This window comes from Parambassis ranga, chromosome 13, assembly GCF_900634625.1.
Source record: "Parambassis ranga chromosome 13, fParRan2.1, whole genome shotgun sequence".
NCBI lineage: Eukaryota > Metazoa > Chordata > Actinopteri > Ambassidae > Parambassis > Parambassis ranga.
In genome coordinates this window covers 18,214,323-18,236,581 of record NC_041033.1, presented here as the reverse complement: position 1 = coordinate 18,236,581, position 22,259 = coordinate 18,214,323, and the positions used below count along the sequence as shown (strand labels likewise).

The 22,259-nt window shown below is 41.2% G+C and overlaps 3 protein-coding genes across 4 annotated transcripts; 1 reads left to right on the top strand and 2 right to left on the bottom strand.

The window, feature by feature from the left end:
• Window positions 1–168: 168 nt before the first annotated feature.
• On the bottom strand, window positions 169–16,535 carry wdr95 (WD40 repeat domain 95). Its single transcript, XM_028419215.1, has 30 exons — window positions 16,464–16,535; window positions 15,812–15,908; window positions 15,277–15,496; window positions 14,095–14,148; window positions 13,939–14,022; window positions 13,705–13,770; window positions 13,142–13,372; window positions 12,754–12,839; window positions 12,589–12,681; window positions 12,456–12,501; window positions 12,323–12,369; window positions 11,212–11,329; window positions 10,979–11,048; window positions 10,352–10,592; window positions 10,159–10,264; window positions 9,807–9,958; window positions 9,619–9,721; window positions 9,439–9,542; window positions 9,296–9,375; window positions 9,143–9,197; window positions 9,018–9,063; window positions 8,708–8,767; window positions 3,863–4,025; window positions 3,676–3,771; window positions 3,520–3,578; window positions 2,845–2,977; window positions 2,529–2,568; window positions 2,148–2,236; window positions 919–1,103; window positions 169–655 (listed from the first exon to the last, which is right to left on the bottom strand). The coding sequence occupies exons 2-30, from the start codon at window positions 15,877–15,879 to the stop codon at window positions 647–649; spliced, it is 2,904 nt and encodes a 967-aa protein (XP_028275016.1). The 5' UTR covers window positions 15,880–15,908; window positions 16,464–16,535; the 3' UTR covers window positions 169–646.
• Window positions 16,381–20,130, bottom strand: tex26 (testis expressed 26). Of its 2 annotated transcripts, none has more exons than XM_028419216.1 (7): window positions 19,960–20,130; window positions 18,351–18,435; window positions 18,104–18,266; window positions 17,852–18,008; window positions 17,536–17,721; window positions 17,292–17,453; window positions 16,381–16,514 (listed from the first exon to the last, which is right to left on the bottom strand). In XM_028419216.1, exons 3-7 carry the CDS (start codon window positions 18,257–18,259, stop codon window positions 16,381–16,383), a joined length of 795 nt encoding a protein of 264 aa, XP_028275017.1. In that variant the 5' UTR covers window positions 18,260–18,266; window positions 18,351–18,435; window positions 19,960–20,130. The 2 variants fall into 2 exon arrangements, with proteins under 2 accessions (XP_028275017.1, XP_028275018.1); XM_028419217.1 differs by lacking the exon at window positions 19,960–20,130 and adding an exon at window positions 19,502–19,547.
• hmgb1b (high mobility group box 1b) lies at window positions 19,543–22,144 on the top strand. Its single transcript, XM_028419218.1, has 5 exons — window positions 19,543–19,710; window positions 20,824–20,979; window positions 21,067–21,212; window positions 21,300–21,474; window positions 21,565–22,144. The coding sequence occupies exons 2-5, from the start codon at window positions 20,833–20,835 to the stop codon at window positions 21,700–21,702; spliced, it is 606 nt and encodes a 201-aa protein (XP_028275019.1). The 5' UTR covers window positions 19,543–19,710; window positions 20,824–20,832; the 3' UTR covers window positions 21,703–22,144.
• The last annotated feature ends 115 nt before the right edge of the window (window positions 22,145–22,259 follow it).

Below are 22,259 nucleotides of genomic sequence, written 5' to 3'. Positions count from 1 at the left end.
TGCAGAGATCCACGGGTTACACATGCTGAAAAATGAACGATAAGAAGAAACACAACACAAAGAAATATCAAACTCCAACCACCTGTGTGTTGTATTGCAGCCACCATGCTAACCCTTTAGCTGCATCCAGTCTACCATCAGTCCAACTACAGAAGAGGAAAAAGGAAGCGGGGGGTGCATTTTCCTGCATTTTTAACAGGGACATGAGAGGAACTGGTGTTTGTATCTACTATACATTTCACCACACAACCAGCCTGTATGAGGATCTGACAGATAAGATATGCCTTCTTGTGATAAGGGGCCTCTGTGTCCCCATCTTCAACTCTAGCATACTTGTGTTTCAATGTCTGGAGACAAACACTTTGATTATTAGCATTTTCTGTCAAACCACCACATTTTATCAGTGCAGTCTTAATTCTTTCTGTTACTTCATTCTTTTCCACTTTTCCTTTGCTTCGGTCTGGATGCTGCAATGACCTATTTTCCCCCAATGTTGATCAATACAGTTTCATCCTATTCACTTGACTCCTGTTCCTCTGTGATGCTTATGTAGGGATCAATACCGGCAGGGGGAGAGGTCAGGTGGCTCCGCTGTATCAAAGCACGTCACTGGTTCGATAACTTGTTAGTATGCCTGACAATTTCATCACACAGTCTGAAATGCAAAAGAAGACACACACACACACACACACACACACACACACACACACACATCATTGTGTCACTGTTTAAACTGAGTCTGGTGTAACTCTCACACTGTAAAGTGTACAGTACTCGTTCTCCTATTCCTCTGGGTGAAAAGCACTTTTTAATCTTCCTCAGTGTCTGTCACTGATGGATGTTGGAGGAAGTTCAGTTGAGTTTAACATTATGAGGGAGAAGAGAAAGGGATCATTTGTGAAGTATAATGCAGCTCACCTTTGGTTCCCCTCTATCAGCCGCAGTCTCTTCAGGGCTGATGGTTTCAGAAAGTCCTGTTTTTACATTCAGAATTTCGTGATCTGGCATACTCAGTGGATCAATCAGGACCTCGAAGGGGACACGAGGATGCTTCCAGGAGGAGGGGAGGTAGACGTTCCAGCTCTCAGGCTGCCCAAAGGTCCCTGAGCAGAGAGGGCAAAATTTTAATGTTTTGCCAGATTTCACAGCATGGCACTGAACAAAAGTGACACAGTCGAAACTGCGGCTTCCTCAAATGTCACAATGTCTGAATCCATCGGAAATCATTTCACTGCAGCACAGGCCTACTGTGCAGCACCTCCAGTAGCACCACCAGTCCAAAGAGAGAAAAAACAATCTTCATTTACATGTTTTAAGATGACTTCTCATTTTTTAACCTCAAATCTTCACAATGGAAAATTGTTATACATAAATTAACATACATCCTTCAGTAGCAGCTAGTGAGTATAGTAGGAGGATGACTCAGTGTGGGATTATATCATTCCCTGAGCTTCGCTCATGGTAATCTGCCTGTTGACCTGATGGTTAATGTCCTCTCTACATGTATCAGGCTGGGTTACAGAGCATATCACTGAATCTTACTCCATCAACATACATACACACAGGACAGCTTCTCACCTTCCACTCTGAAAATAGCGGCTGCTTCTCTCCCTGCCTTTTCCCTTCTGCCGTTGTCTGAATAAAAAGCATGTTATATCATATAAAATGCTGTTTCTCTACTTCCTAAATGAATCTCTCTTCGTACACGGCTGTGGCCGTGTTTCTCTGTCGGCTGGGATGATGAGAGTTCTCTCAGTGTCTTATTTTGAAAATCTACCGTTATCTAGCTTTAGGTAACATATTATATATATTTGACTATAAAAATAACAAACTGTGGCATTATACGAACTGTTTAAGTTCAAATGAACTGTGGATTTTTTATATAATCTGTGTTTTTCCATCACCACCAAACCAGGTGCTAAGCAGGTGGCAGGAGTTCTGGCTGTTGATTGCTCTCTAGGTGGAATGTGCCATGTAGTTTGCAGCTTGAAGGCTAGCTGAGGAGACAGCGACAGCTCACTCTTACTCCGAGGCCACCTAGTGGGTCAGTCCAGCCTTCACTTTGAATCACTTTGGATCAATTAACGTGAATGTTGTTTGAATGGATGTTAATAAAGTTGGACTGACGTATGCAAAACTACACCCACCTATGAATTCTCCTCGTGCACTCCACAGGCGCACTGTGTAATCGGTGGATGAAGTAAGCACCACTTGATCATTGTCAACAATCTGCAGGCTGGACCAGAATAAAGAGACGCAGGATTAAATGGGAGAAGACATTTTGGCAGAACACTTTATATCATCCACTCTGTTGGTACGTGTGATGGCAGATGCACCCCGGGCAGCATCTCCCCGATACTGGTCATCAGTTTAAGACCTTCCCACACACAGTCACACCTACACTGCAAGTTCTGCTGCGCCTTTTATACTGAGAACATTTGATGTAAACAACAATCAACACAACATGTCAGACTGCTATTTGACTAAATGTTAGCTAGACAAAAGGACATATACTGTGTTTTACATACCCAGTAATGGTGCTGGTGTGGGCACGCCAGAAGTGTTCAGCTGAATAAATGCAAGACAAATACACATTCTGAAAATGTTGTAATCAACAGCACATCTTCATGCATTTTGTGATGTTGTGTCTCAAATAATGTCGGCTGTCAGCTGGAGGAGCCTCCGGGACTGAAAAATGTGCAATAAAGAGCATAAAACTGCAAATGGACACCACAGGCCTCAACGTTAAAATGTCTGAATTTCTTTTTCTATTTATGATAACTTTCCAGGGGCTTAAATATAATATAAATCACTTCTTAAATATAAGAAAAAAATGCAGCTGACCTCTTGGTGTTTTTTGCTGAGGGCCAAGCGTCTCTGTGCTGTAAACGTAGACGTAACCGATCCTGTCGGCTGCGTAGAGGAGCATGTCCTGGTCTGCTTTTGCCAGTTTTGTTATCTTTTGTTGGAATTTTGACTAAAAAAAACGGTGCAAATGAAATGAGAAAATAACATCTCTGATGAGATACAGCTCCAAATATTCATATTCATAATTTCAGCTCAAATGAACAGAATAAAGAGACATAATCAGTCATCCCCCCCTGTGGTGACTAAATGCTGGTCTGACACATTCTAATCTGCATATCTGCAAAAAAATGTGCCAACAAATCAGAAAAACTCATCAAAAAGTCATGAATGTACTTGTGCTTAAACAGTTTTTTAATTATAAGTCAAACAAGACTGCTTTCTACTTTCTTTAGGAAAATATCACAGGTGTGTGTTTAATGTTAGCTCCTGGGCAGACTATAGTAAGAATGCCCCCATGTTCACCCATCTCCCAGAAGTGAGGTTTGCATTAACTAGCTGCAAGGGGGGATGGTTCTTAAAAAGCTAGAGCTAAGCAAAGAAACTGTACAATTATTTTATTCTTTACTCAGCGATTTTAGAGACACAGAAAAGTAGTAATCCCTGACAGCCAAAAGGAGAAGTGAGAAATAAAGCAAAGTAAAATGATCTCACAGCTTTGAAGCTGCTCACAAACTTCCCTCCACTGAACACATTCCAGAGATTCAAACAACCTTTAAAAGAGAGCATATATATTAACACTACAGATACATGGTGAGGGGATGTTAAGTGCAATCATGCCCTGTAATCAGCACTGCTCGTGACACTGACCTTTGGCCCCAGATGACAGCAGAGCTGTGCTTCGAGAAAACCTCAGCAGCTTGGAGTTCATGAGGAAAATGATGCTGGGAACACTTGTATCCAGGCCTGTGTGGCCGAAAGAAAAACACACCAGATAAAAGCAGTGTTCACATCAGATGTTATTGAACACATTTATCATTCGTTTTTTATAAATTACCTTCAAAATTTTGTTGTTCTGCTGCAAGAGGGCTAACAAAGCGACACTGTATACATCCAGAGATCACGTTCCACACTATTATCTCTCCATCATAGCTGCTGGTGGCAAGGAGAGATGGGGGGCACTGTGCCGCACAAATGATGTCCTCCTTATGGCCATTTTTCTGAGGAGAGACAAACTCTGAGTCTCTCTGAACAACTGTGGTGATTTGTTAGTGCCAAGTCAGAGGAATTGCAGCTCAGACTGAATGAGTCTTGTGAGGAATCCTGTTTGGCCTGAATAACTTTTTAGATGAATGTCTGTCTGACACAGTTATTGTGGAAAGATCCAAAACTGAATATTACATGACTCTCACTATGTGATGATGATCTAAATAAGCTTCTGGTCCGAAGAGGAAGAAGAAGACGTGGCACTAAAGGAGGACAACAACCACGTCTGGATAAAGGTGCTGCTCTGTTTTTCTGTAATAAAATAGTGTGCACTAGTTTAGTGTAAATGGATGTAGTGTAGAAAACAAATTAAATAGAGCCCCCAGCATTTTCAATTTGATTTATCAGCCAGCGCAGAAACTGAATAAGCATACTGTCAAACAATTTATTCAACCCTATTCACCTTCGAAATAATCAAGGGCTACAGATACCTCACAGAATATCTGAAAAGGTCACCGTTTGTCCACCGAAGATTTAATGGAAATGAAAAATGGGAAAAGTCTCATTAAAAAAAGCTGGGAGGAGAATCCAGGGTGAAAATATTCAGAGTCATTTTAAGCCTCGTATGGATGTCATAGAGTCTCCACTAAAGTCTTGATTTTGTGTGTCACACATGGATTAACAACTGACTTGTGATGTCAAACCCCTGAGCAAGCAGACAGGCCGAGCATCTCTCCTGCTGCTGCTGCACGTCACACCGACACAAAGTGATTCATCCCATTCAGCGTACCCTGGACTCGACGAGAAGCTTTGCTCGGAGCGATGCTGCCAACGTGAAACCATATATGACACCATGAACCAAATCTGCAGCAGCAGATGGCATTTTGAACTTATATTATATTCCACAGCAAAGTGAAATATTTAGCTGAACTGGGTCACGTTTTAAAATTTTAATGAGACGCAACACAACACTGACCATCTGGAGGAGCAAAGAAATTCACAGAGAACCGGAGGCTCGCTGGCTGAAGGGAAGGAGAGCAGCACATATAAAACAAGCCATTGATCTTCCTCCTGCAGGCTATTAATGAAAAACAATTTCAGGAGGGCCCTTTGTAGATAATCAAAGGGGTCACTTTTCTTCTTGGCCACTGTAATGCAATCTTTCTGCTCTGTTAATGGGCGTCTTTGGGGGTGAATGTAACCACCGTAATGAAAGAGATGGAAGGGCTCTGAGAGTCACCCCGTCCAATGGATCATACAGCATTAGAGTGAATCAGGTTCCCCTCCCAACAGCTCATGTAGAGAGAACAGAGTCCTGCTGCCACAGATAACTTGACCACATTATACAGGTAAAATCAGATAAAGGGAGCGTAATATATTCTCTGATAATTCTGGGGACTGATTATGCTGCTTTAAGAGCATGATTCACCTTCAAAGAAAAAGAACGGATACTGTGCTTGGTGATTTCACCTGATAATGAGGCCAGAATTTCTTTGAACTGTAATGGTGATTAAATGCTTTTGAAGGCAGGGCAAGTTGTGGTAGAGCTGTTTAGCAGAGAAGCCACAAAGAAAACATTTTAGCAAAATATCATAACAACAAGGTCTATTTAAAGGTTTGCCACAAACTGAATACAGATGGTGCTCAGATGGTGCTGCCAATGGCCAGTTTATTTCTTGTGCCAGCATCACATCAAAATGCTCCTTTGTCCCACGACATTTATAATATCCAACCATTTTTTAAAACACTTTGTCCTGTACTATACGATCATGGGCAGCTGTCAACGGGTGCCAGGTCACCAGTCTATCTCAGGACTAACATAGAGAGACAAACAACCATTCACTCTCATGCTTATGGTCTATTTGGAGCCCCCAGGTAATGTAACATGTCTTTGGTGTGTGGGAGGAAGCCGGAGTACCTGGGAAAAAACCCACGCAGGCATGGGAAGAACATGCAAACTCCATTAAGAGAGGCCCCAGCCAGGAAGCAGGAACAAGGACCCATCACCATGCGGTCCTGATGTATGACTAAACTTTTTAAGTATTTATGCTGGTCTTGTTTGTTTAGTGCTAACTGACTGTTAGCTGCTGGGGGTCTTACTTTCTCACAAAAACATTTACATTTTGTACAGTTTAGTAATCAAATTTAATGAAAACATTAACAGTAATTATCCCCTAAACTGCACTTTATAAAAACCTGAAAGAACCACAGCTGTTTCGGGAAGCACTGGTGAGCTGTTCTGTCGTTGCTGTGTGGCCATAGAAACAGTGATTTTAGCAGCTAACTGATGTGGCTTGCATTAAAAAAAAACACAATAGAATCACAGCACGTGCATGCATGTGCAAAGGTTATTCTTGAAATAAATGAATTATGATCTCTCTGTGTGTCTTGTGTTTTAAAACTAACCCTGGTATCATGCTAGGTGTGCACAAAAACATGCACCAGAGTGAATACTGAGTCAAGCCCATATGAGACACTGTGGTGGGAGTGCGCACATCATTTGTTCCGTGCTAAATCACCTTGCAGCAGAAGCTCAGACTCTGTGGAATAGACCCTGTTATAAACTACTGTGTGTACTGACAGGCAGACCTGGACAGGCCATCTAGTGTACTGGGCAGTGGCCGGTGGGCCAGTGCACATTTTTGGGCCAGGGATGTCATAATTTTTAGGCCATGACAATATAACTCTGCCCATTGGTCGATTTTCTTAAAGGACATTGGACTAGTCCAAAGAAATCAGCCCCTCCTGCACTTTATTCTAAGTTCTGAAACAACACAACATGTGCATATATCCTCTGGTATGTCGTATGCGGATAAATAATCCCAGTGGGCCACCATGACCAAAAACGCCAGGACCATTTTTTGGTCCTAGTCCAGCCCTGCCAGTAGATAAAAATCTGTGGCAGTGTACGCGCTAACAGACAGAATAATACATTCTTTATTTTGGATCAACATTCAATAAATGTTGTTTTTTTCAGGGTTGGAATGCCAACAGTTAATCAATACAGTTTTAATGTGCATGATGCTGATATTGCAGCAGACACTGACATTCTGTAAGACTGTACAACACCTCATCTCTGCGCCAGAGATAACACAGACTCACTGCTGTAAGGGACACGTTCTGCACAAGGTTTTGCACAAGGTTTTTCCTACTTTCAAATTGCACACTGTTGTGATTGTATATCATATCATATAATTTCATATCTTCATACCAAATTGCACAATCTGTTTCAGACTTATATTTATACCTGCATTACAAATTGCACATTTTTTGCTTCTGCACCATCTGTTTATATTTATCTTGCTGCAAATGTATGTTTATACTGTTTAATTTTTACCATTAGAGGTATATTTGTTATTTTTTGGTATGCTTGAGTGACTGTATTTGGCTGCTGCAACAGTGAAATTTCCCAGCTTGGGATGAATAAAGTATTTCTATTCTATTCTATTCTACTCTATTCTGTGAGACCAGGAGGTTTCACAGGACATCCACTTAACAGCTCTCGGTCAGTGGGTGCAGATATCATTCTCTCTCTGTCTATGTGCTGTGCAGACAGATTGAGAAGACAAACTGGTACTTATATCATTTATTTATAATCTTGAGCTATCACTGCCTGGCTGTCATCATTTCACTAAATGTTAACTTTAGGAATTATTGCTTTGGCAACAAAATAGCTATCATACTAACTAATGTTAGTCAGTCAGTATTAAGCTGGTCGATGTTATGATCAACTAACTGTAGGCTGGTAACTACATAATTTGTGTTGTATTGATCTATTTACTGGGGTCTAGACTTTCACATATTAAACAAATCAGTAGTCAGCTTCCGCAGAGCGGGGTGGGGTGTAGTACTTGAGTTAAAAATTGTTTCTGCAGGCGATGCTGCACAGTAGGGCAGAGATCAGGGAGGCTTTGTTTCCCATTTCTCTCTGAGCTTTCCAGCCAGTCAGCAAAAAATGATTCTTAGGACGTTCTTAAGACTTCAGTGTCCTCTGTGTTTGTGTGCGTAATATCAAGAGAGAACGTCCATATTTTCACTGTCCTTTAGGTGCAACAGTGACTGAGTGTGAGTGTGTGTGGCCAGAACTGGCCCATCACTGTTGCTGCATAACACAGACAGATGAGATTCTGCTCACACAAACAGACATCAGCACACTGGATGCAGGCCAAAAATGCAGTTAAAACTTAACAGCTGGTCACTTTCAACTTCTTCATTTAAGAGCAGGAGCACCCTGGATTAAAATTAAATTCAGAACCAACACCTACCAACATCTGGAGAAAAGCTGTTACTTATTTTTAAATGAGTGACAGCCATGATAATTTCATTTGTGGTGGCTAAACTGTTTCTAAGTGATATAATAGAGGTGATCACATGTATTGCATTGCAATTAAAGAATAAAATATGCAACAAACCCTGCTTTCACTATGAGAATTATAAATACATAAGTAAGAGTAAGGACTGAGTGATCATATGCTGTGAGTTCGTCTGATGTATTTTCTGATCGTGGGCTTTAAGTTCCTGACAAAAAGAGCAGCTTTGTCCTTTTTGTCACTTTTAGAAGAAAAAGCTTTTTTAGACCCGGAGCGACTGAGTGTTCCTGCACGCCGTAGTCTGTATGACGGGCGTAATAAAAACTCAGAGCACACAGAACAGTCTGTGAAGTGAAGGTGAAAAAGTGTTTTCTGTATATAATCACCACATCATCCTTCCACGCAGGCTGCGGCCTCTGGACCTGATGAAGGTCCTCCGGTAAGTCCTGGGAAAAAAGCAAACATTTTATATGTAAGGACAAAAACCGGATAATGTAAACACTTGAAATGTAGACACATTAAATTCTTCGGTAACATTATTTTTTCAAGCTGAAGTTCACCTTACTAATGAAAGTGTAAACAAATGCAAATAGTATGCAATACAATAAAGGGAAAGAAGTGGAACTGGAGAAATAATTGGGATGGGATTTCTGTCATACAGCTGACAAATAATTCTGTCATTTCTTTTGTACTCACTGGGTAAATGTCAATCCTCCGGTCTCTTCCGACAGACGCCACGTAGCTTCAAACACAAATTGCACAAGCTCAGCAGGGATTCATATTTATAGTGAACACTTGCCAAATATCACATCATTACTCACGCATTTCTGTGAACTTTGAGCAGGATGCAGTCACGCACTTCTTGACATTCACCATCTATTGGAAAGTGATTTTTTTTTTTTTAACAATCACCGGATCATGTGTTATTTTAAACTCTTTGTTCTGAGACAGTGATGAAAGTTCATCATACGAACCCCTCTGCAAGGTCTTCAGGCACTGACCGTTGTTGAAGTTCCACATCTTCAAACATCCATCGCTCCCACCGGTGATGAGCCTGCAAACACACAAACACACTGCAGTGAAATGTGTTATAAAAAGTTAGAATCGCTTCATGTACCTCCTGCCTTGGAGGTCAAAGGTCATGCATGTGATGGAAGACAGATGCGTGCCGCCAAACTCAAATGCTTGGCGCCCAGTGTCGAAATCCCAGACTTTAACCACCTGAAGCCAGAAACAGCATCGACATCAGCACCTGGTTTCATGCAGACCAGATGTGTTTTCACTGAAAGTGACTCACAGATCCCTCGGTGCAGCTGACAACTTGACGAAACTCCTCACTGTAGCCGCAGCACATTACAGGCTCATTATGTGAAACAGTCAAACGACTGTGAAGCCGGCGCCTGACAGAGAAATATGAGAAAGAACAAGACTGTGATATTAAGACTCAAATGACATCAAGAATTAATAGAATGTTTTTAAAACCACCTTAACTTCAGGGACAGCACAGCCATGCAGTCTGCTGCAGTGAAGAGAGATTTCAGAGCAGGCGAATAGGAGCATGCGGTTAAGTCACCGTGGATCCCGCTCGCTTTGTGGTCTGCTGTGAACAGGCAGCACTGATCCTCAATATTCCATATCTGAAATGAGAACAGGTTAACAGCAACGCAGGGAGGAAGTACTAGCCGAGCTGCTTTTACTTTACACCACTGATTTATGAATCACACCGTGTAATTAGATTCCTGCAGTGGATGATGCGAATACAATAATATGAATACTTTTAATTTGGATCGTTTGGCACACAACAACACGTGAAACATCAAAATGAGTCATGAATAACCTTCACAGTGTTGTCTGTGGAGACGGAAAAGATCTGGTCGTCCTCTGAGGAGATGCAGACAGAGAAGATAGGAGCAGAGTGGCCTTTCAATACACCTGTTGGTTTCCTAACAAAACCAGAATCAGGAGAAAGTTTTTTTTGTAATTTAAATTATACTCATCTCTAATAAGCCCTCTGAACTATGGTCCCTCACCCAGAAAAATGTGGATTCCACAGCCGTATGAGTCTGTCCATGCCTCCAGTGACCAGCAAACTGTGCTTCTGACAAAGGTCAAAGGTCTTGACACCTTTGTAGATGCTGAACACAGTCTGATCACATGGCGCCCGGACCTGCGGAGTCCAGTTTAGCTGCATCTTCTTTATTTTACCTTCATAGCAGATCTCTCTGATCTCATCCAGCTGCTGCTCGGCGTCCGTTAAAGGCAGCACACGGCCTCAAGAGGGAAGACAAAGACTCTGTGTTTACGAGCATCCATCAAAACATCCTTTTTTTTGAAGCAAGGGTAAATCATTATCAGAATAAATGACCAAGCTGGCAAGAGGACATGCCCATGTACAGGGTGACACACACACACACACAGGCATTGATTTGTGATAGATGAGTCATCATGAGTCATTCCTCACAGCTCTCCAGCCGGGCTGCCTAATGCCCAACACTGAGCTTAATTACAACACACTGAGATGAGTGTTTTCAGAACAGGATGCATTTTGTTTTTTGTTTTTTTGGCTCATCTCATTATGGAGACAAACAAGAAAATATATGTGTTTTAACTCCAAGTTACCACAACAATTTATGCTGAACATATGCCAAGAATATTACCTATAACAAGAGAAGACGAGTCTTCAGTGGATGAGGAGACAACAGCTTGTAAAGTGTGAAAGTATTTTGCCTAAATTTAGGGAGGAAAGTTATTTCAGCATTGTGGGCTCAGCTCTTCATACAAACCAAATGTCAACACACACAGATTGCTGCTTCTGCAGATAATATAAGTTGTCACGCAACTAGACTCCTTCTTTATAAGGGAGATGTACATACGCTTGGAAAAATATTACCTGTGTCACCCAGTCATGATGAACCTTCCATCTGACAAATGTCACATTGGGATAGAGCGCTGCATTGTCAATTGTTATGTTGGGTATGTTTTCAAACTTTGGAAGCTTATTCCATAATCTATAAAAAGAAATGGAGATAGTCAGGCCTGAGGAACACACATACATTACATATAATATATGTGATTGTCAGAATCAACAGGAAGCAAATGTAACGTGTAATTTTCCAACACATATTTAAAGCAGCTGTGCTAATGTCATAGTTCACTGAATAATAACATAATAAAATAACTGTGTGATTTTGCTGTCACACTTAGGTAACCACCTCAGACGTGTGTGTTTGTATTTTTAGTGCATTGAGTGGTGACGCATTTAACTGAATAAAAAAAAAGAACTGGTGTTAATCACTACAGGGCCAGTACAATAACTACATGTCACATTTCCCGCCTGAGTACACTCAGATACATTTAGTTTTTTCTTCAGTTTAATTAACAAATAAATATACAAATCATTTTTGTCAGGGATAGCATGAAAAACTCCTGGACTTATTTTTCATTGTGGACTTAACCCCTTCATGGTGGTTACAGTAAATCAAAACAAATTCTGCATGTCACAGATAAAACACTGATATCCACCAGAACACACTAGATCATATAGAAACAATATCAAAAATGAGCTCTAAGTGTTTCTGACTACTCTAAATATCTGCTTACCAAATCTCTTTGTGTCATTTTCTGAGGGAACAGCAATTGTAAAACTGTACTGTTGTGCCAATTTATTATTTTTGTATTATATTTATTTATAATATTATATTTTGCTCAGGACTAACAAATACATGTAACTCAAAGGGAAAAAAAATCTTATTTGTTTCCTTACAAATGGTTTTGGGTTGACCTAAATCTGTGAAGGAACTAAATGGGGGTCACCTGGCTGTGTAGACAGCACTCTAATCGCTAACTCTGAACAACAAGGAGAACTTTGTTCATAACATTATTTACACAGCGAGTGATACTATGGTGTCACTTATTTTCTTTGTGAATAATACAGAGGAACAGCTTGTTTGATGCTAATTGGACGGCTGAGTCTATTAAAAAAAGACCTAAAGCGACATTACCTGAGAGTATCTCCAACAGAGGATATTAAAATGGCTGTCACACATCCCTGAAACACAGAAATGAGCCTCTCTCAGTGTGATCATGTGATATTTCTGCTTGATAACTGGCTCAGACTCAAACAAAAGGACCTACTTCAGTGTCTCCATACAGAACACAGCATTTATCTGGGCCAGTGTAGCTGTGAGAGGAGAAAAAAACCCCAAAGCTGTTAAGAATTAATAGGAGCCTTCATAAGATGATGTTAACATGCAGCCGTGCTGCTCACCTGTAGTCTAATGTCAGAGGTATTGTGTGGAGGGCGTTAATCTGACAGTAAGGCTCCAGAGTGGAAAGATCATAAAGCTGGATCTCTCTGTCACTGAAAGAAAACACACAATAAGCAAACGTGTTTAATAAACAGTGCAGAATTTATTCCATTTCTTATCATTACCCTGTTCCGATCATCAGCTTGTTGTACTCTGTCATCAGAGTGAAATCACTGGCCCACTTTGACTTTCTATTGGCAGGTCCTTCATTCTGTAAAAGGAACAAGTCTTACATCAAACAGGAAGTGCAGAATAGTAATCAATACTTAAAAGCCTGGCCTGGCCTTACCACGTGGTGATAATGGAATATTTTAAAGAATTTAGTGTAACGTGAAAACAATGAGAACACCTGTATAGTCATTGTTCACTATGGACAATAGCTGTGCACAGCTTGTGTTTAATTAACTCTTTTTTAGAACTATACATTCCTTTCAGTAGGAACCATCAGGTTAAAGTGGAACAGACAGGGTTAAAGCAGTGAAACACAACAAATGTCCAAGTATCCAAACATACAAACATGTGTTTGGTCCTTTGTGGTTTGAGTTCAGGGCTCCACTGGCAAACAAAGCCATCCTCTCGCACTGTTATAACGGTGCCATCACGTATCGGGTAGATGTTGATGACAGGAATGCCGTGACCAAAGGCATTCATGGTGGCAGGCAACAGGAAGGTCACCTGTTTACTGCGTCTCACAGCCTCCTCCATCTCTTTATACTCCTGCAGCATGTGTGTGCAGAACTCACCCTGCAACAGAGAGTCTCGTGTCATCACGTTCACTTCCTGCATCTGTGTGGTCATGAAATGGTCGTTTGGAGAGTTATGCTTTGACTCGGCAATTGAGAAACAAATCATGTTCCAGCTTTGCACTAGAAAAGCCTGAAATAGCCCAAATGACTGTGTCCAGGCCCTGTTACCCCTGCTCCACAAGTTCTGTCTGAAATCATTCATGGTGTTATAACCTTTTCTTCCTTTTTGCAGGTGTTAGCATGCATGAAAAGGACTTAAAAAGCAATTCCCCTTACAGTGAACAGTAGGGCTGCATGCTTCATGAGTAACAAATACAAATTTCATCTCACCCATGAAATCCTTCCTTGGCCTGAGTAATCAATCTTCTTAAATAACCCTTGGATCTGTGCACTGCTCTGTGAAATTCAAAGAACAAAAGAGTAAAGAGCGGAGGCGCTTTGTGTAAATGAATCCAGTGATTGCAATGGCTTCTTCTTAATTGCAAAAAAAAGAGAAGAAAAGAAGTGAAACACAGAGAAGAGAGAGATCTGAGAGATAAGAAGAGAAATGTCACACTGTCTTACTGTGTTAGGCAAACCCAAACACTTCTTCACTATGTGTCCAAAGTTCTTCACATCAATGCATCTCAAGCCGCCCGCTTCAAAGTCCTTTATGAGCAGAGATACAGTCAAACCTCAGAAATGAACACCCGGACTGTGCTTTTAAGAAGATGCAGTTACCTCAAACGCAAGTTTTAGCTTCTGCAGATTCTCGAGGGATATCTTCTCATCAATCTTTTTAGGAAACAGGAAGAAGGTGGTCATAACTCTAATTTATAACAAATTAGAATCACACACACACAAACACAATATAAAGGCACAATTTAAGTGTTCCGTCAAATCCACTCACCAGGCAATTCATAAGGTCTGAGTGCTAAAAATACAAATCAAGGATAGAGAGAAGATATTTACAGCGATCATAATCAGCACACATGATTAGAGCTCCAACTCTGGTCATTAATGACCCTCTGTAACAACCACTGCCGGCAGCTACGACCCGTCTCCGAGATGCTCGCACAAGGCCACATAACAGGCCCCTGCTCTCTGTTTTAATGGCCTCTCTTCATTTTTTTTCAGGTTTCCTAGCAACTGATCCTTGATCCATGACGCTCTTTGATCTATCGTTAATAAATAATGCGGATAAACAGGCTAATTCCTCCAGGATGTAGCTGGAGTGTAGGTTTCCCCACGGTATCTCCTGAATTGGGGAGATAATTGTTTAATCAGTCAGAGTGATGGAAGTTGTGAAAGTGTTCATGTAACCTCGACAGCTTTCCAAATCCCTTTATTAGAGATGCATAACTTTGAAGTCCTTGTGCCTGTTCCGCCTAATCTGCTATGGCACATTGCTCATTACATTAAGCAGGAGAGAGAGTGTGATTGACATCTGCAACTAAGACCCATAAACCTGAGTCGGTGCATTTGCACCAGCCGCCTGCATCAGTCCATCACTGCTGTCAGCCTGAAAGCTTGAATTTGAATCTAATGGGGACCTTTTAAGGAGTGAGCTCAGCTGCTATGTTTGTTTTACTTTGGCCACTCCAGGATATATTGTCCTGTCTGAAGGGCTGTCAGGCTGCAAGTAAATTGATCATCAGCTTGATATAAAAAGCCATTTGCCTCACATTCAGTGTGATGCAGGTGGGACACGCTTCAGCTGGTGTGCAGGTTGGGAAGTCTTTTTTAAACTGTTTAGCACCACAGCACTCTAGTGACATCTTCAGGCTAACAGCAGCAACTCCAAAGAGCAGGCTCATAGGTGATGAGTAAAGAAATCCATAGAAATTACATCACCCTGATAATAAATGTATTCATTATTCTCTGATGTCACAGCTGGATAGATGTTTTAGGAAATAAACGTACCTGGAGGCTGTGAGCTGAATCAATACTGGTGTGTTGTTGTTGTCTTGTGATTTGATTCTTATCTCCAAGTGTGATGGAGTGCCTTCGCCTGGTCTGTTTCAGCAGCTCTCGCACCAACCACTCAGGCTGCTTTTTTATGACACCCACTCGTCCCGGTGTGGAAAAATCATCTGTTGTGTTTGGTGTCCTCTCCTCAGTACCGCCCAGTTCGGAGAGGATGCTGGAAGATTTTACTTAATCAAGTGCCTGAAGTATACTGTAATGTACTTGTTAGGGAAGCAAACACTGTTACAAACCTATGTTATTGGAGTTGTGATAAGTCTCATGTGAGCAGACTTCTCAGTGCTGCCACATGTGGCAACTCAAGCACCATGACAACAGCACACATTTTATGGACAGACAAACAGGGCAATGCATCATCCGCTGTTACTGTCATTACACCAACAGAAATAACGTAAACTTCAGACTTGTACAGAAACATGTAATTTCTAATGGTGGTATATAGAGTAACAAAAAAGAACACACAGCAGGTTACCTGGTGACATGTTGAGTTTCTAGTCTTCCTGAAGCTGAAGATGATCGAACCCTCTTCTCGACAGGCATTCTTGTTGATTGTTACAGCTTCAAAGTTGCTGTGAGGTAAAACAAAGACGACTTCAGTGGTGAGCATCTATCTGGAAAAACCTTCAAACACACAGATCTCCGGTTGAGTCTACCTGACACTCACTCTAGCATTACACCTGAGCACAACAGGTGGCTCTGCGGTATCCAAGAAACCAAGAGTGACAACTGAGACTACGAACCTCAAAACAAGACCATGCACTTACAGGGAGGAACTGCTTAGTGACCATGTTAAATGCTTAAAATACACAATATTGTACTAGGACTAGAACTACTTTTGCAATTTTTAGATGTAACCTCGTTGAAGTGAGTGTATTTATACACTTTTATCAAAACAAAACATAAATAAGATGGTAAAAAAAAGTGAGGAAAACACGACAGCAGATCCATATTTTCTTATCTATAGATATTTAATTATCACAGCACACAATCACACAAAATAACGTGACACAGAAAACCTTCATTAATATACACTGTGAATGCTCAGAGAGGTCCTGGCCAGCTTGATATCCTCTCTGGTGAGTAGGACCCATGAACAACAGCTGGAAGTTTTTTCTCCTTCTCACCATTTTTTGAACAAGTGTCTGTACTCCAAACTGTTTTTACAGCCTCCTTTCCTGCAAAACCAGAAGACAAACACAAACATGTGTGTCAATAATAATGTATGTGTTGAGGCCTGCGACCTTGTTATCTTCGATTCCAGGCTTTCCTTTGACACACAAGTACCCAAGGTTGTTCAGTCCTGTTTCTCACAACTTAGACAGTTCTTCCCCCAACCTCTGTTTGAAACTGTCACACATGCCCTCATTTCCTTCAGACTATTGCAACGCCTTTTACTCAGGTATCAGTAAACATAACATTCACAGATCACAGCCGATCCAGAACGCTGCCGTCAGGTGAACACATAACAACAGTTCTAGCTGCTCTTCACAGGCTTCCTGTCAGTTTTAGAACTGATTTTAAGGCTAAACACAGCCTAAGATCCTCCAGCAAGGCCTTACCATCAGTCCCCAAATCCTGGCTAGACCTAAGGGTGACCACACCTTCACTGTCTACACCCCCCCAAACTATGGAACTCCTTGCCAGAGGATCTCAGGCAGGCAAACTCAGTGTCCTCTTCTAAAATCTCACTTTTATCACTTTGCTTGTAATTGGTCTTATCGAGCTTAAATTGCTATTACTCTATTCTAAATTTTACTGTATTTTTTGTAATTAATTACTGTAGCTTATCTAATATTCATTGATTGCCCCTTTTAGTTTAGTGAAGCACTTGGTAACGTGAGTTTGGAAAATGCGATACGAATAAACTTTTAAAACTATTATTATTATTATTATTATTATTATAATTAAAAGCAAACATTCTTGTTAAGATGGTGGAACATTCCCGATCATACCCTGCTCAGATAAAATCCTGTGCAGCTGTTGCAGCTCCTGCGGCAGCAGGGACTTCATCACAGATGCAACATCACTCTCTCTTTTTCCAAAAAATCGGTCATTGGTCGTCATACTGGATGCTTTCTGCTGAGTGTGGACGTGCCTTTGTACAACAGTTGGAACTGTAACACATGGCAGACGATCAGCTGCTAGAAATCATTGGAACAGGTGTGTACATGGATCTCCAGTGCATTCATACAGTACCTATGCCACGGCGGGCTACATTTGTATCTCTGTTGCAGCTGTACTGAGACACATTGTGGAGCAGTTCAGGTTTAAGCTTGGGCTGCCGGTAATTGGCTCTCATCTCAGTGTCAACAGAGAGTGGTAGGTGATGCCTGCTCTGCAGAGGTGCAAGCCTTCTCTCTGCTTTATTAATGTCATCACATCCTGACAAACACAACAAAGAGAAATAAGCTGCAGAAGGAAATGTTGTGATGGTTCGTACTGAATCTGACAGAGAGCTCAGATGTCTTTGCAAATCTGAGATGCTCTCTTGCTCAAGACAAACATGCTGTACCTTGAGGCATACCCATAAAGTCACATGTGTAGGTGGAGGAGTACTGCGCTGATAAGGCCTTGTGGATGTCTCCCTCAGATGGGCAGCATTTCCAAGGGAATGCGACATACTCAGAGGTTCGTGCAGCATCCCGAGGCAGCCTCCACATCAAGAAAGACTTAAGGGAAAATAGCTTAGTTTAAAGGTCACAATATACCATGAGAGGTCAACTATACCAAACGTAATGCTGAGGCTAACAGCCTACATACCTACCTGGCTGGGATGTGGGTTGTTCCTCCTCTGTCCAGAGGCTGTTCCTGTGCGAATGCATTCACATTTACAGGCTGGCTTCCAGCTGAAGTCCTTATTGTACACAGTTGACCCAAAAGGTCCAGACTGTGAATAGGAGTCTATAAATGATGTTGACATTGGGCACCTATATGCATCAACACAACAAAATAATGACTTTACACACACACACACAGTGTCTCTTATGGAAAATCCATTGAACACAACTTACAGCAGGAGCTCTGCAGATGACTTTGGATGTGAGGCAAATTGTCTTCTGTGAGATGTTTCATATGGATCCCACCACAGTTTGCTCTCTGTAAACAAACATAACATTAGACTGTAATCGCTTTTTCAAGTGTTAACATGCCACATAGAAGCAATACATCTACAAAAAAATGCTATGTAAATCCACTTCTGACAAATTATTACCAAAAAAAACACAAAAAAAGACAGCAGGATTTTGGAAAGTAAGGGAGATCCATGTCCTCTGCAGCCCAGTGCAAATGACATGCTTACTTCCACTCACTCACAACAGCAGATAGGAACTAAAACTACCCAAAGCTGTAAGCAAACATTTAGGTGTGAGTTAAAAAACTTAAAAATGTATACTCCAGACCGTATACATATAATCCAAAGAAAAGCAAGGTGTTGAATAAATAACACAATGCTTTACATTACCTTTGGTTGCCATGATTACAATTAAATAGCTGTTTTAACTGTAGTGCTGGATTTCTGTCCTTGTCCACCTCCACATGAAAGTGTATTCCTAGGCTGGCGCACTCAAAAGCATAAATAAACACTGTGGATCCTAACGCCAGCTTCGCTTTCAGCTATTAGCTGAGCCCAGCAGGATGTTTCTAGGCACTGTGGTTATGGAGACCTAAAACATTTGAATGGCTGCCGTGAGCTGCTCAGCAGGGGGGGAAGTGGCATTAAAAATTTAGCATTGATAGAGATATTTTACTTACATTTACTCAGGTGTAACACTTGATATAATGTACCTCCATATATTACACACAGTATTTCTATTTCTATTTAGGCTTAATTATTAATTAATCCTTTAGAATTTTTCAAATTATTTGATTTATAAATATAAAATAAATGACAATAAATTGTGAAAGAAAGAAAACTATACTATACTTCATACTGATGCATTCTGTTGTAGTATAACAGGCTTGTAGCAGTCTAATAAACAGTATTCTTCTATATAAATATATATTAGTAAATTTGCTAATATTACTTTGTGCACAAAAGTGTCATTTCACATTCACTAACGTTTACAATGTGTGAATATTACACACTTATTTGTTTCTATCTCTGCTCACATCAGTGCATCACTGACTGTCATTCAAGTTTAGCGCCGTGTTTTGGATAACCAACCGTACAAGCAGCAGGACTCAGACAGCCAGTGTCCAATAAGAGACTCCAAGGAGTTGGCGGCAGCCAATGTCCGACAGCCGGAGCCCAACAAACGGGATAAACACAGACGGATCCTCGCAGCCAGAAGACCTCGCACGGACGGTTCTTGCTTTTCTCTCTATTGTTTGACACGTACAGACGCACAGCTGGCTTCGTATAGCGCCTTCGGGGTAAGCATCATACACGGTTTCTTACTGATAACGCTGCTGCTGTTCAGCTCTTATGAATGAAGCAATAGACTGGGATGGGTTTTTGCATGTTATACATTACCATTGTACGTGTTTGGTTGCGATGCTGAGCTGGACAGAATGCTAACTCACTCAGGCTCCTGATTTGGTTTTGCTAACCTAAATAATAAATAATAAACCAAAGCAAAGCGCGATGCATGTTACGTGAGCCTCCCTCAGCCACTGACTTACCTGTCCGCTACACTCTCGTTAGCGTAACGTCCGCTGCCAGCAAACACTGATGAGCTAGCCTGCTATGCTAGCTTGACAACGGTGACTGGCCGTTCTGACCGTGCTAGCATAATGCTAACACTAGCTGGTATTTGAACGTACGCTGACTGGTGCTGAGGCAGCCCAGTGTGATGTGACACCGGCGGAGCATCTTTATCAGACAGCGCTACTTCCATTAAAACTTTAAATCCTAATATTTGTGTTATTCACACGGGGCGTATAGATCACTTATGAAAATGCTTGATAGATGTAAAAGACAGGGCCGTGTGCGGAAAACACCCCGTTAGCCTTTGTTAGCAATCTAATCAGCCATTTTAATAACCGTCTCCTGAGATGAGGCGTGCTAGCCTAGCTTCAAGGCTAACGCTACAAGCAGGAGGACACAAAGCAAGAGCGAAGCCATAATGGCTAACAGCTAACGAACAATCAATGGAGGGGGAAGCTAATGCTAATGTATTCATTTACAACCCCAAGCCGCCTTGTAATACGTTATATCAACGGGGGGCTAATGTTTCTCCATAATATATCGCACCGCGCTGTTTGCAGTAGCTCAGTGGTTAAACAATGCGAATGTTTGCTGGAGCTAAAGCGCCAGAAAAATAATGTGTATATTTAATAGAAGCATCATGTTGGCCTCTTCATACAATGGATCATCAGTCACCCCTAGACACCCTCCTCCCACCTCCCGGTTTAAACAATAGATGGAACTGACAAAGCAAAAGGCAGACACTTGAGCAGAGGAAAATTTGGACATTGTCAGTGCCGTTCCATGAGTGGACTTGGATACAATTCATTCAAAACACATTTTATTTCCTCCCCATTTAGAAGGGTAAGATGGTGAAGGATCCAAAGAAGCCAAGAGGCAAAATGTCCTCGTATGCTTACTTTGTGCAAACCTGCCGGGAAGAGCATAAGAAGAAACACCCTGATGCCTCGGTCAACTTCTCAGAGTTCTCCAAAAAATGCTCTGAGAGATGGAAGGTAAGATGAAAAGCCTGCAGTATCACGTTTTATTCTGTTTTATTTTTATTTTATTTTTAATCTTCTTATATATTTTTTTTTTCAAAGACCATGTCACCAAAAGAGAAAGGCAAATTTGAGGATATGGCCAAACAAGACAAGGTCCGCTATGAGAGGGAAATGAAGAATTACATTCCCCCCAAGGGCCAGAAGAAGAAGCGGTTTAAGGACCCCAATGCCCCTAAGAGACCACCGTATGTACCACAATGAGCATGTCTACATTTATGTTTTTAAATGCACTTTGATGGCTTAAACACGTGCTTTTTTTAATCCCTCCACAGGTCTGCATTCTTCCTGTTCTGTGCAGACTTTCGCCCCAAGATAAAGGGTGAGAATCCTGGACTTTCCATCGGGGACACAGCAAAGAAGCTGGGAGAGATGTGGAATGGCTCATCTGCAGAAGACAAGCAGCCATATGAGCGGAAGGCGGCAAAGTTGAAGGAGAAATACGACAAGGTGAGTATTTGCTGTATGTCATTGTGTTAACGCATTAGCTGTCTTTATGTTTGAAGTACATAAAAAGCATGTTCATGCTGTTTTTCACAGGATATCGTTGCTTACCGCACGAAGGGAAAGGTCGATTCCGGATCAGCTGCTGCAGCTAACGATGATGACGACGATGACGAAGAAGAGGGAGAGGAGGAGGAAGACGAAGATGAGGATGAGGATGAGGATGATGAGTAGGTTGCATTAGGGTGGGACCTTAAGTTTTGTTTATGCCATATAATCTTAAATATACTCAATTCACCATCATGAAACAGAAGTCAGATTGAACAAGAACATGTGTATATTTAATGTTTTTAAGATGTACAGTGTTATTCTCCTTTTTTTGTAAAGTTAACACTACATATCCTCAGTTTGAAATTTTCTAGTGGTAGTTCTTTATCCCTGCCATATTCTGTAACTATTTAGAAGGACTACAAATCCGAATGAAACTAACTAGTCTGTAGGTGTTACAACTCAAAAATAAGATTTCTGAGTTGTTAGTGTATTTTTCTTTGTTTTGAAAAATATTTTTTTATGTGCTGTCCCAATGTCTTTTTATTGTTCTTTGAATACCACTCTAATATCAAAAGCAGCTGTCGACATTCAAGAATGTCTTCAATAAAGGTCGTTTTTTTTTAAAGATTGTTTTTTGTTCTACATCTATTTTTAGTCGTCTCAACATCTCAGACTGCCGACACTTTGCAGCTCATTTCATTTCTAAAAACACAAACGGATGGCTGTGCAAGTGACTGTAA

Excerpts from the sequence above, each read along its gene's own strand:
- wdr95 (XM_028419215.1), bottom strand. The coding sequence starts at position 15,879 with ATGCCTGTCGAGAAGAGGGTTCGATCATCTTCAGCTTCAGGAAGACTA. Across the intron at positions 11,330-12,322 it reads TCTGTTGGAGATACTCTCAG|ATTATGGAATAAGCTTCCAA; the intron begins GTAATGTCGCTT and ends TTCTTTTTATAG. Across the intron at positions 3,579-3,675 it reads GCTGTCATCTGGGGCCAAAG|GTTGTTTGAATCTCTGGAAT; the intron begins GTCAGTGTCACG and ends TCTCTTTTAAAG.
- hmgb1b (XM_028419218.1), top strand. The coding sequence starts at position 20,833 with ATGGTGAAGGATCCAAAGAAGCCAAGAGGCAAAATGTCCTCGTATGCT. Across the intron at positions 20,980-21,066 it reads AATGCTCTGAGAGATGGAAG|ACCATGTCACCAAAAGAGAA; the intron begins GTAAGATGAAAA and ends TTTTTTTCAAAG. Across the intron at positions 21,475-21,564 it reads TGAAGGAGAAATACGACAAG|GATATCGTTGCTTACCGCAC; the intron begins GTGAGTATTTGC and ends TGTTTTTCACAG.
- tex26 (XM_028419216.1), bottom strand. The coding sequence starts at position 18,259 with ATGTCAACATCATTTATAGACTCCTATTCACAGTCTGGACCTTTTGGG. Across the intron at positions 17,722-17,851 it reads CTTTATGGGTATGCCTCAAG|GATGTGATGACATTAATAAA; the intron begins GTACAGCATGTT and ends TGTGTTTGTCAG. Across the intron at positions 16,515-17,291 it reads CAGGATTTTATCTGAGCAGG|GAAAGGAGGCTGTAAAAACA; the intron begins GTATGATCGGGA and ends CTGGTTTTGCAG.